Below are 13,710 nucleotides of genomic sequence, written 5' to 3'. Positions count from 1 at the left end.
ATTCGTGAGCTTTATTTGGGGTAAAATGAGAATTACAGACAAAGTCCAAATTAGGGGTCAGAACACCAGCAGACAGGTAGGTTTCTCAACCATGAACAATTCTGGGCTAAATGTGGGAACAAAGACTTACTAGGATGGAAACAAAGTGAATGGGAAATTTAAACCAATCCAACACTCGTGAAAGTGGAGCTCAAAGTAGGGGGTGATGATACACTCATTAGCACTGTTTAATGGACAGCACGCCTGTCGTTAGATGTAACGTCAGTTAGCACTGCCGAAAAGTCTCCACAAAAACACCAGGTAGGTTTGCAGATGTGTCACCTGTACTGAAAATGTCGATTTGCTAACTAGCTTGTATGGCTTGTGTTATTCATCACGTTCCAGATATTAAAAAAAAGCCAGACTAGAGGAATTTGGGGGCCGGTTTTAGCGGGGCGTACTCTCGTTAGCTGCAGATTTCACCTCAATCTAGCACCCAAAGTAACAGGTCGTCCTCAACCCATAAAAAGACAACCCATAAAAGAAATCAAAAAACACCAGGCAATGGTTAAAAAGCCACAGGAACAAATGACAACTGAGAAAGTGGCTCAAAATTGCACTGAAAACTGGCTCCAGAAACAAGCTACAGATGAGTGTAATAAGGAGTGGGCACAATGACAGTATATGACCTGTAATTTCTTCTCTGTAAATGTGACGATGACAAAATGTCAGCCTTGAGTTCATCCTTTTTTTTTTTTTAACCAAACGGCTTTGCTTTACAGTAAACAAACATCATCATTACCCTCCTACAAGGAATGTAAGATAGAGTACGTCCAGGAGGAGGCTAGTAGGTGGCAGCTCGTCTGATTCACTGACAGTGAATGATGATGTGAGAGACATGAGTTGTTCTTTCGAGCAATAATAATGTGCACATACATCATTACATTCATTGATTGGCTACCATCTTCCATTGAAACGTAATCTCTAAAAAGAAAATGGGAATATTTAGAAGGAAATTACCTTTTTTTTAAGGAATACCACCAAATGTTCAAAATGTCAATTAATTGATTAACAGTCATTCAGTGTAGTTAATGTGAAATGCACCAGTGTAGAGAGCAATGTTAACAGTGGTAGGACAGGATAGTGAAGTAGTGGTAAATACTGACAGTGTGTGATTTGATGCCTCTAAAAACTACTGCAGAGAAAATTATTTAACAAAATGATCATGAATATGTTCCCTGATGTCAGAGACACTGTTTGAGTTTGAGTTTGGAGAAGGTTTTAGCCTAAAGCATATACTGTAAAATCCATTAATGGTGGAGAGCTACATGCAGGGTGTTGTGAGGCAAAATAGTTGCCAAAGAAAACTTACTTTTTCAGATTTATTGATATATGATTATTTTACCGTCATCAACATTTCATATATACACTCAGAAGACTCGTGTGGGTTCACTGGTGGTTCTGTATAGTAAATAAAATGTCTACATTTGTGTTGTAGTCATGGCGACCCCTGGTCCCTATCACCACCGCTGAGTCTGTAAACTTACACTGAACTATTTCACATCAAACCACTCGTGATGACTTTGTTTACATCTGAACTACTGAATTAAACAAAAATTTGGGTAGAAATGATAGAATTCCCTTTTAACGGAGAGTGTACAGCTCAAAACAATCTCAAACTGCTTTTTAATGTGGACTCTAAATCATGCCCCAAGGCTGTCCCCAAGTCACGCAAGAGAAATAAACCATGCGAACTTAACAGCCAAACCGCTACAAGAGAAGCAGCGATTGAAACAATTAATCCCTCGTTTTATTGCACAAAGTAGACCCGCTTAGCTAAACAACACAAATAACGCTCCAGGCATGCACGGAGCTCAGCTCCCGCAGGAATGTTCAACAGAAGAAAAGAAATTAAATGAACATTAATTGCAAAACATGGCTGGAGTGAGGCTCAAGCCTCGGGTGCACTTATTAACCTGTCTCCAGTGGCGTACATCATGCCAGTAGTCATTGTTATGGCCGAAACACGCACATTCATTTGCTCACGCACATACATGGACCCTCCAAAGTCTTCCCTGAGAGGAGCCTTAATTATTGTATTTATTGACAGTAGATTATCACCACAGATAGCCTGTTTATTTTCTCTATTCTTCCATTGCCTGATAAGTACTTTGCAGCATGTGGTACATGTTTATTGTCGGAATCATGCTGTGAAATAGCTCTGCTACATCCAAAATAATCCAAACTCGTCTGGGAGTTTGTGACTTTGCTTTAAAAGATTTAACTCATGACACCCATCAGGGCTAAAACTGAGAAGCCAATGTAAAACTATACAAGGCAATATAGCTGCACATTTAAATGCATTAAAACTGCGATCTAGATTACGTTGCGAATCGAGAACAGCGCAGAGTTTGTAGGGTACAAATCTGATTCCAAAAACATTGGAAAAACAGGTTAAATTAAATAAAAACAAAGCAATGATTTGTAAACTGTCTTTTACAGCTATATAGTAGAAAATAGCACAAAGAGGAGATATTTAATATTTTACCTTATTAACTTTATTTATTCATTTATTCATCATCTTATCTTTTAGGGTTGCAGGGGGTGCTGGAGTCTATCCCAGCGCTCACTGGGCAGAAGGCACCCTGGACAGGTCGCCAGTCCATCGCAGGGCAGACACGCAGACATACACATTAACACAAACACTCACACCTAGGGGCAATTCAGCATTTCCAATTCACCTGGTTGCATGTCTTTGGACTGTGGGAGGAAACTGGAGCCCCCGGAGGAAACCCACGCAGACACAGGGAGAACGTGCAAGTACGCAGGAAAGGACCCTGGTCACCCAGCCGAGGAATCAAACCCAGGCACTTCTTGCTGTGAGGCGACAGCTTATTAACTTTATTAATTAACTGCAACACTTTTCAAAAACTTGGAACTGGGACAAAGCAAGATTGGGAAGATTGTGGAATGATAAAAAACACCTGTTTTGGAATGTTACCCAGGGAAAACAGGTGAATAGGTAAAAGGTGATGCTATCATGATTGGGTATAAAGCATTTACGAAAGGCTCGGCCATTTATGACTAAGGAAGGATAAAGGTCTGCTAAAAACAAGTGAAAAAAACCTGTTGTGAACTGTCCAGCAGTTCAAGAACAACATTACTGAACAACTACGCCATATACAGTCCATTATTAACATTAGATAGATAGATAGATAGATAGACAGATAGAACTTGATTGATCCCGGAGGGAAATTGCAGTGTTTCAGTAGCAAGACATTATCATTATTATTAACCTCCTAAAACGCCCTTACACGCTTCTATGACTTCTAAGAAAAGCCCAACCACTGTGCACTGGAGCCCCTCTAGTTACTGAATAATAAGCCTTAGAATATAATAAGCCTGGGATTTTAAGGAGTTGACCTCAGTGCATAAAGGGCAAGGCCGAATCTTCTGACACTGCAGAAAGCACTACATAAAGACCCGACAAAACCTTGTCAATTACAGCTCATTGCTGCATCTACCAATGCATGTTAAGCCATATATCAACAACATCCAAACTGTAAGCGTGTGCTGCGGTCTAACAAGTCCACCTTTCATATGGTTTTTGGAATTAACAGACACTGTTTTTCTCTGGGCCAAAGAGGTAAAGGGCCATCCTGATTGTTACCCATGCAAAGTTTAAAGCCAGAACCCGTCATTGTATGGGGTGTGTTAGTGGGTAACTTGCATGTCTATGAAGGCACCATTAATGCTGAGGGGTACTTAAGTATTTTGGAGCAATGCTGCCACCTAGACAACACCTTTTTCAGCGACGTCCCTGCTTGTTTCAGGAGGACAATGCCATGCCACATTCTGCAGGTGTTACAACAGTATGGCTTTACAGTAAGAGTGCGCAGGTGCTAGACTGGCCTTCCTGCAGTCCAGAACGGTCTCCCATTAAAAACATTTGGTCCATTATGAAGCGCAATATATGACAATGAAGATCCCAAACTGTTGAGCATCTAAAGTGTTTTATCAAGCAAAAAGGGGGAAAGACTAAACTCCCATTAAAATTGTTAAGACAGCAAGAAATGAAAGTGGTAATCTACTAACAATCCACAAAAATTAGCACTGTCAGTTATCATGATCAGTAAGTTTCATGGGTTTTGGTATCATACAGCCCCAGTTCCCTCTCCTAGAGCAGTATTACAAAGGAGCTTGTGAATACTTTATATCAAATCCATCAATTTCTGTTATTAGGAATGCGACTCACACCTTCGCCAAAGCAACGCACAAGAAGTAATGCTATCTCCAGTCTGTCCTTCCACAAGGCTAGCTGTGTCAAAATCATTTTAGTTCATAAAATAACTCACATTAAAAGCTACAAATCATCATAGTTAGGTATACATATATCTTTTTAACAGTCCAGCTAGGACATGTCAATACAATAAAGACATTTTAATTTGAGGAGTGCCTTGGTTTGGAAGGTTTATTCTATCTCTGGTCATTGTTAGGGATCAGCAGTTTTAGCGTTTCTAACAATATTATTCATCTAAACTCCAACACAATCGCAATTGTCAATTTTTATTGTCAACTCCTAAGACAAAAAATTGTGTGGGTTCAACATAATAATTCATGAGCTAGATTATAAGATGATGTACAAGAAAAAGCAGCATAGTGACACCAATGAAAACAGCATGCGTTGTCTTTTGAATGCTGGTATGCTGGTCAACCAGCATGACCATGCTGGGTGACCAGCTGAACCAGCACCAGACCAGCATAAACCGACCTGGCCTGTGCTGTTTTCTTTTTAGCAGGGTTTACAGCATAGTTTGCAATGAAACAGTCCAGTTAAGTCTGGAGCATCAGCAAAAGATTTGATGATGTCGCATTGTGAAGGGTGAAACTGCATGTCTGACAGCGTCTTCAATATTCAATCAGAGAGGAGGTGAAGTCTCAGCACTCCACTGACACAGTTACACCAGCGAGACAGCACATTTACCAGAGATTGATATTACAGGGTAATATGTGACTGGCAATTTTCTAGCAGCAGACTGAACCCTGAGCGCACATCCTACCTTATTCTAGCATCTCATTTTTCCCCTGATGTCTGTTTTTTTACCTTTTTCCTTTATATCTTAGAATTAAACAGGCTATTTAATGTTTACAGTACCTTTAAGACTAATATATGTAAATGAGATCGGTTCCGATTGGCTGTACTGTATTGTGTCTAATCCAAAAAGCACTCTAGAGCTAAACTGCTGTAGGCTAAATAGGCAGAGATATGTAAATATGATTTTTTGTGTCACATCACAATGCATTAAATTCAAAACAGGCTGTTTTTGCATATTTGGACTTTACAGAAAGCTTTTACTTCATTTTTCTATGATATGTGCGCTTTAAGGTCTCTGACCTTTAACTGCAAACTTTCCTCCTGTAGTCCTGTAGTTCATGTAATACGGGTGGTTGTACCATGCAGTTCTTTAGGGGAAATCTTTACTACAGTCTCAGATAAAATGCACCTTTTATGCATCACTGGGGTGATTTAACGTCTAATTTGTAGTCAAAGCGGCTATTAAGTTCAAGTTTTTTTTTTCAAGAGATATCTCTGAGGAGATGAGATATAACATAATACACTTGCACGAGGAAGGAGAAAGTCAAAGGAAAATAAATGAAAAAAACACTGGAGTTTAAAAACTGATTAAAAGCTACAGAGAAATGTGGCTCCTAACAACCACCTGGAAGAGCTGGTAGACACCAAAACTGCCCACCATCAGATAAACAGCACTTAAAGCTTTCATCTTTGAGAGAGAGGAGAAAATCAAGCTGCTTCAGATCTGAGAACATCCACAGGTGTTTCTGTCCATCCTTCCACTGTGAGAAGACGACTCAGCGCTGTGGGTCTGAAAGGATGTGTAGCTGTCAAGAAGAACCTCACTGAGAAAAGGAGACAGACACATCAAACAAAGAAGCTGAACAATGGACTGACCACCCCAGAGTCCAGACCTCAACACCACTGAATGTGTTTGATCACTTCAGAAAATGATCAACCAACTTCTAAGACTGAACTTTGGAGGTGTGTCTGCAGATTCTTTGAGGAACTGAAAGTGAGTCTCCTGAAAAGAATGAAAGCTGGAATAATTTTTGTGATGTTTATCACTTTCTGTTGAATATTTGTGCTCTGCTTTTCCCCTGATGCTAAAAAACGAATACCTTGTGTTTTATAGCCATTTTAGTTGGAAATTAAATAAATGAATTAAGGTCTCTGACTTTTGCACAGCACTACATTTAACTGCAAACTTTCCTCCTGTAGTTCATGTAATACTGGTGGTTGTATCTTGCAGTTCATTGGGGGAAATCATTAGTGCATTGCATCATCTCTGTGTCAACACCATGTAGTCAGCTAAACAACCACAGGCTGTTAGTGTGCTCTGGCTAGCAGCAGGTCTGAGGTCAGATCTTCAAGACGATGGTCATTATTCTGAACAAAACCTCAGCGACATCCTCAGAGCAGGGGTTGCATCTAGAAGAGTGACCTCTAGGGTGTGTAATGATAAAAAAGCAAGGATTAGGCTTTAGGGGTTGGTGAATTTGTAAGGTAAGTGTAAATTTTGTGATATGTTGGAGTGGAGATTTGGTGGAAAGCTGAAATCGATGAAGATGGTTAACAAAGTATGGTGAATGTGAATTTTGTAAGATGTTGAAATGGAGATTTGGTGCTCAAATTGATGAAGACAGACAACAAATATGCAAAAAAGAGAGGAAATAATTTGAAGCCAGAATCAAGCCTAAGCTGAAGGCCGGAATGCCTTAGTTTAGTTTAAAACTCCTCGGGTCAACCACTGAAGAACTTCAGGAACATGACGACTCAAACAGCCTAAAACCACTACACACAAATATATTCAGGTCCTCCATTTGGTTAGAATCTTCACAAAACTGAGTAAAAGGTACATTTCCTGTTTTTCTTTCAACGAAGCAAACAGAATCAGCCCATGTGACGCCCAACCTGGTACCAGTCCACACAAACCATCGTGGACTGAAAGGAATGAATGTGAAAAATGACGAGCGAGTGGTGCTAATGAAATCACTCTTTTGTACAGCCACAGCGAGTCCCTTTCTCGGAAGGCCAGGACAGCGCCAGCGCCGGAGCCGTATCCATGGCAACTGCCGAGAAGGTAAACTTACAGTGTATTTGCCAATTCTCTGTTGCTTAATACTTCATTGGTGTTATTTTAACATTTCTCTTTCCAGGCAGGACTGCAGGGGAAAAAGGCGTTTTTTAGGGAAATGTTTCAGTACTGTTTTATGCTTCATCAGCACTCTGTGATCAGTTATTATTCATCAAGGTCATTTTCACCTTATGGTTTGAAGGTCTAGTCAGGACCTGATGTGAAGATGAAGCAGAATTTGAGCACTGCAGATACTGAGACTTCACAGCGATGGCGGAAGTTTCAAGGCAAATGTAAATTTACTTACAGGACTGTTTAAGGGCTCATAACCTGCTTTCTTCTTTTATTTTATAGTTTAATTAACACCCCTTTCTGACCAATTTCCACCTGTTTTGAAGGGGGTCCCTCAGTTGAAGTATGCATTTTTTAATAACACTGATGGAATCTATTTTAATGAAAACGTGTACGATTTACAAAAGAAGAAGCAAACTGAAATTTTGTCTTTGACAATAAAAAAGCAACTCAACATTAATAGAAATATTTTGTGTTTAAATACTTTTTATCAGGATTTGTTGATATGCAAAAAGATGCAGGTGTGCTGTCTGTTTTATCTCCACACGGCTGTTTTTCCTCTTTCACCTCTCATTGCTCACTACAAGGTATGAAATACAGGGGGTCCTGGGGGGTCAAGAATCCCCCTGATTAACCTCTTGTTCCCCCTTCATATCTCAATCAAAAGTATTGGGGGGTCCCTGAAAATAAATGTATTATGACGTTATGGTGTTATGCTTCAGCCACAATCAACAAGCCTCTGTCTTTGGCATTGTTGACTAACTACAGATGCTGCACTGCTCTGCCTCAGGGTGGCGCTCTAGCAAATTGATTCACCCAGTTGGTCCTTATAGCCCAGCTATGCCCAGGATATCTCTGAAAACTTTACAATATGCCATAGAACTTCTGTAAGTCTGAAAACTTGCTCAATTTTCCCAAGAGACTGGTGGAAAGAGTGAATTGTTATTTCTCAAACTGAAAAAAGGGGAGTTGTTTAAGATCTTAATGTGTGGAAGAGCCAAACTAGGAAAGAACATTTCCAGAAGAAGAATTATTTAACCAAACATTTTGTCAGTCACAACATTTTACATACAGAAGGACAAGTGTCCTAGTTAATCTGATAAGAGTTCTAGGTTAAAAAAAAAAAAAAATATATATATATATATTGTTTTTGATTATATTAATCACAAATATTTGAGTTGATTTTCATTCCACCAGTGGAATGTCCACTAGAGGGCCTACAGAAAGACGTTTGCATTGGTTTATGTTACATAATTTTATTTAACAACCCTTTTCTAACATTTTTTTAACCCCATAAACTCAACCAGCATGGTACCCCACAAAGTCGCTTGGTTGAATCTGCTGCCCGGAGAGTTTTGTTGTACACGTCACCATTTGCAAACGTGAAATCATTTTATCAACTTCAGCATGTAGAATCAGAGCTTTCCGTGAGCTGCTGTGTTTCCTATCACTACATAAAAGATGCATGAGGCTTCCTTTACTATTGGATGCACAACGTTTTAAGCGCAAACTATTGTTTTGCTCAATAAGAGCAATAATAAAGCAAGACTGATTCATGGTTAGTTAAAATAGATTAAATACAAATCTCAGAACTTTCGTCTTTGTTAGATCACGTTCTTAACATATTAAAATAAAAGCAACAGCAGCATTGAGAAATCATGAGATTAACGGAAGAGGGTCAATTAACCGGCAGACCAGACACTTTGCACTGGGCTTAAGGGGTTAAATCTGCTTAGTATTTAAATAAACTCTTCTGATAGGTTGTATTTTGCCTTATTCAAAAAGCAGTCTGTACTGAAACAGTCCTTATAACGTCAGCGTGAATGGGTGGAGCTAAACTGCTGTACGCTGAACAGGTGGAACTATGTAAATGTGCTGGTTTTCATAAAATAAAAACACTAAATTAAAACAGCCTGTTTTTGTAGATTAGTGGATGGCATGTTTTGAAAGTTTAAACATGTTTACATATTACATCAACCCCTTTCATTTGAACAATTGGAATATTTGTTTTTGCATTTTATGGGCCATCAAAAAGTGAGAACACACTGACTCCCAGTGTGCACATCACATGCACTTTAATCTTCTTTAGGGATTTGTCAACAATAGACCTTCGTTTTCTCCACAGAGAATACTGACAGTTTACGTCTGTGCTGTAGAAAAGTAAATGCATGGTTGAGATCTGAAGTTTCAGCCTTGTTGAACCAAGATACAGATATTTTAAGCATTCAGACAGAACCTTTTTGTAAATGGGTGCCATTACAAACAAGCCTGGCTTCTTATCATGACAAAGACTGGTGGAAATCTGACTTGCAGATCAGCCAATTTAGCCAGACCATTTGGACCAGCCAAGTCATATTTCTCAGAGGAACAGTAAGACAGATCTAGCTGACTCAGTCTCACCCATTAATACGCATTTGCTTTTACATGTGCTTTACAATTATTACATAATTTCATTACCATGCAGTGAGCAAAAGGGATGTTCTGTTCTATGGAGTAAAATATCTTAAAGATATGCTAATGGGAGCCAAAAACAGGTGCTAACTGTCTAGATCAATGAGTCTACAAATGAAAAGTCATTTTTTAAGCAAGCAGCAGCACCAACACTCCACGTTTAACTCCTTAACCTTCATGGGAACAGGCGGCAGGTCTAGACTTCCAATCCTCACGGAATCATTCTGGATTGTTTTCCATGTAGTTCCTGAATAACAAGCTTAAGATGAGGATGTAGACATGCAAAGAAGCTGAAGGTGTCGCTACTTATAACTGCCAGTCAAGTACGTCAAAAGCAGCAGTTAAAGTCGAGATGTCGGGAAACAAATTATAATAATAAATGAGAACAAAAACAGGTGCTTGGACCCCTTCTAACAACTTCTTGAAAACAAACTACAAAGCTGCAGCATCCTCGAGTCAAGCCTACCTTGGGTCAGGGTACCCGTGAGGAACCTGTAGAAGTAGCGGGCCACTTTGGTCAGCTGCCGCTTGCACCTCTTCCTGCAGTGGCTCATGGTGGGGTCAGCCGGTTCCCTCGGACAATCAGGAGGAACGGGGAAAGCGTGCCTGTTCCTGCTTCTCAGCTTCGCTCGTTTACCTTCTCCTCCCTCTTCCTCTCTCTCTCTCTCTCTCTCACTCTACCTCTCGTTCCTCAGAGCTTCCTCCTCTTCGCTCGTGGGGCGCAAGCTGTCAGTCACAGTCGAGGTTGTAGCCTCCTCCCTCTTGTGTTCCTGGCACGAGTGCCTCCTTCACCGGCACACAAACCTGGATTCACTACTACTACGAGTCAAGGCTCTTCAAATCCCAAGCTTCTTTCCTTTTTTCCCTCCTCCCTTTCTAGTCTTCCTTTTTCTTTTCCTCTCCTTGCTTGCAGGGTACACCAGGCACAGAAGGTATCTCTCGTAGAAGGCAGGTAGGAAAATGTAGGGGGGGGGCAAAAGCAAACACTAATTAGAAAACAGCTTCTCCTCACCCGTCACGTCATCGGCCTCCAGGGAGCCTAGGCACGGGACGCTGGCGGTGAGCCTATCTCTGCTGCAGAAGGCAGGTGTGTAGACGGCAGGCACGAGTTCACCTCAGAAGGACAAGAAAAGTGAACGGAACCAGGTGGAAAGGCCAACTCTCCCCACTTTCTTCAAGCGAAGCCTTTTCCGTTCAAAAGGAACAGAACTTCCTTATGGACGGGACCGCTTTTAGGATATAATCCTAAGATTAGAACAGTTGCTAGATGCTAGAAAATGGTCTCGAGGAAGCTGGTGGATCAGCGGAATGGAAGCAACGACAGCAGCCGGAGAGAGAAAGAGCAGCGGTCTTCAGCGTCCAGTGTCCATTAACTGTCCACTGGGGGCTGGAGAAGTGTAAGAATTGCTTCTCTTCCACGATCCGTCAGTCAAGCAGAGGCAACACTTCAGTCAACATCTCTTCAAGGCTGCTGCTCAGAGGCTCCGAGGCAGCTTTGACCCATGAGTTACAAACACATGCGCCGTTTTACTACAGGGAACAGGCGCGCTCCCGGCTTATTTGCTCTGCCACACTCCCTCATTTCATTTGTTTTCTCAGCGCATTGATCTGTGGTTAAGGCTCACTCGCTCGCCCGCTCTCTCTCTCTCCCTCCCTCTGCTCGCCTACTTCGCTGGATGCTGTGAATTAGAGGTGATTACGGTTGCCCGGGCAACCGCAGACTCCGTCGATCTTCCGGCAGCCAATCCTCACGCTTCCTTTTCACCCGCTCTGATGTACCAAAGCCAAAACAAACAAAACAAGCTTTCGGCATGCGCGTGTGTGTGTTTATAGAATGTGACCACCACAGTCATACTTAAAGTGTGTGTGTGTGTGTGTGTGTGTGTGTGTGTGTGTGTGTGTGTGTCCATACGTGGACTGGAAAACCAGAGAAAAGCAGGCAGTCCACAATATCAGGACTAACAAAATGGTTCTAACTTTGTACAGCACATTTTACCAAAGCTACGTGCTTCACTGTTTAAATATAAATGCAAACTTGTCACAAGAATTGCGTAGATTTGATGAGTTTTTGCTGCATCTCCCTCAAACACAGCACAGCAGCAGTTCACAGTCATTATCCAGCCAACAAACAGATACTGTACTTATTTTATATTGACCAATCAGAACTACGCTCATGTTACTGCAACATGAAAAGTAAGTTTCATTGTTACGTATTAAGATATCTTTCTGTAGAAGTTTTCAAAGAGGGGGTGACAAAAGGAGAATATACTGTTAGTAACTGGAACAACAAGCTTCTGTTTAGTTTTTGTCTGATATCGATGTAGAACACACTGATTTTTGTGTACCGTGAGAGAAAAACGATCGCCTATGAATTACATTGCAAGTGGCAATCACTGGGGTCCAAGCACTATGCAACATTACGCCGCTAGTAGAACACAAATGGTAGGCAATGTTTTTTTGAGGTGGGGTCTCAAAAGGGTGCTATGGTACGCAACATTTAAGTAGAACTTAAAATCAATATAGTTTACTCACGTGTTTTTAATGTATGTTTAAAACTGAAAGGACAAATGCATTTCTTCCTGGTTAATGAGGTTAAAGTCAGGGTTAGGTAATTACATGTAGGTAATTAAATGCATGATGTATAATCATACTTTTTTATACTGTGCCTTTTGCATGCTCATACAAGCTTTAAACCGATACGTCACTTAAGAAAGCTACACAAGAATAAATAGTAGTGGTTTACCATGGCTTGGGCTTTAGATCAAGACATAAATGTTAGAAGTCTGTCAAAAATGAGGGGAAAATATACCTCTATGATTGAATTCTAGTGGCATTTAAGCACTTCACAGCAACATTAACATTTTTCGGCATTCTTAATTTAACACAGGCGTGTAAAGCTTGTCAAAAACAGTACATGTCTGATTTGAATCTTGTTACAGACATATTAAAATATTTTAAACTGCAGCTCAGTAAAGAGCCCTGGAATAGAGCTGCCACTGTTAGATTTCTAACAAATGACTCATATTCAGAGACAGTGAGGTATCCACCTAGGAACAGAATAAATCTTGACTGGATTATGTTCAAGAACTAACCCTTAAATTAGCAGAAACAACAACTACAAAACTTGCAGTATTTAATTACAACAAGGGCGATGAATGTATTAAATAAAGATTAACTAAAATATTTTACATAAATAATTAGGCCTTCTCTGAAGGCCTAGAAGGCCCAGAGGGTTTCCCCACTGCTAATTCATCAACAGTATATTTAGCAGTATATTAAGGAGCCAAGATACAAGACAGCACAGCTTCAACAATCTATTCAAAAACAAGAGAGAGAAATACAGTGAAAACAAATAAGTCAAATGTTTATGTGCGCAAGGAATGAGGATTACCAGCAGAGAAGCAAATGGCAGAACATTGACCTCATATGGAGACTCATGATTGTTTCTTTAATCAATTATGCGGTTCCACATACGGCTGAACAATATCGGGGAAATATCTAATTGCAATTTTTCTGAACAATATTGCAATTGTGATTTAAATGCAACCATAAATTAAGTAGCAGGCCTTTTTTCCAGAAGAACACCTGCAAATCCATTTCTTTGGATTCGAGGCTTCAATGCTAAACGTGATGTCCCCAACAGCTACTTCATGGATATTATGTTATTAGGTTAAATTTCCAAATTCCTAATTCTTGCTAATACAACCTTAAATAAGATATAATTTAAACTGCAGCTCTTGCTATTTAAAAAAAATGAACTCTTTCACATTACAGCTTTGATATGAGAACAACTGATCCTTTAGCCCTAGTTCTGCTAACATGTTGTCACTGTTGGAACAAAACCTCACATCTCCAAAGCGGTAACTTTACAGAAGGGAAAAAACAGCAGTTATTTATTCCAAGTAATTTTGGGCTGTTTCTATTCTGTCTTTCTGTCCATATCATTTTGACACAGCGTAAAAAGAGCTGGCATTTTAAAATGTCAAATATATTCACTTAATGAATATTCAAGACTATTCAATGCTACACTGTGAAAGAATCAAATCTGCTAGAGATC

At 40.2% G+C, this 13,710-nt stretch overlaps 1 protein-coding gene across 1 annotated transcript in view; it reads right to left on the bottom strand.

The window, feature by feature from the left end:
* Positions 1–10,565, bottom strand: part of LOC118816737 (Kv channel-interacting protein 2-like) — a 140,412-nt gene extending 129,847 nt beyond the window's left edge. The window contains exon 1 of the mRNA XM_036583301.1: positions 10,120–10,565. Coding sequence (XP_036439194.1) covers positions 10,120–10,207 — 88 coding nt within the window. The 5' untranslated portion in view covers positions 10,208–10,565. The remainder of the gene's footprint in view (positions 1–10,119) is intronic.
* Between the last annotated feature and the right edge of the window lie 3,145 nt (positions 10,566–13,710).

This window comes from Colossoma macropomum, unplaced genomic scaffold (genome assembly GCF_904425465.1).
Source record: "Colossoma macropomum unplaced genomic scaffold, Colossoma_macropomum, whole genome shotgun sequence".
Lineage (NCBI taxonomy): Eukaryota > Metazoa > Chordata > Actinopteri > Characiformes > Serrasalmidae > Colossoma > Colossoma macropomum.
This window is presented reverse-complemented; position numbering and strand designations above follow the sequence as displayed.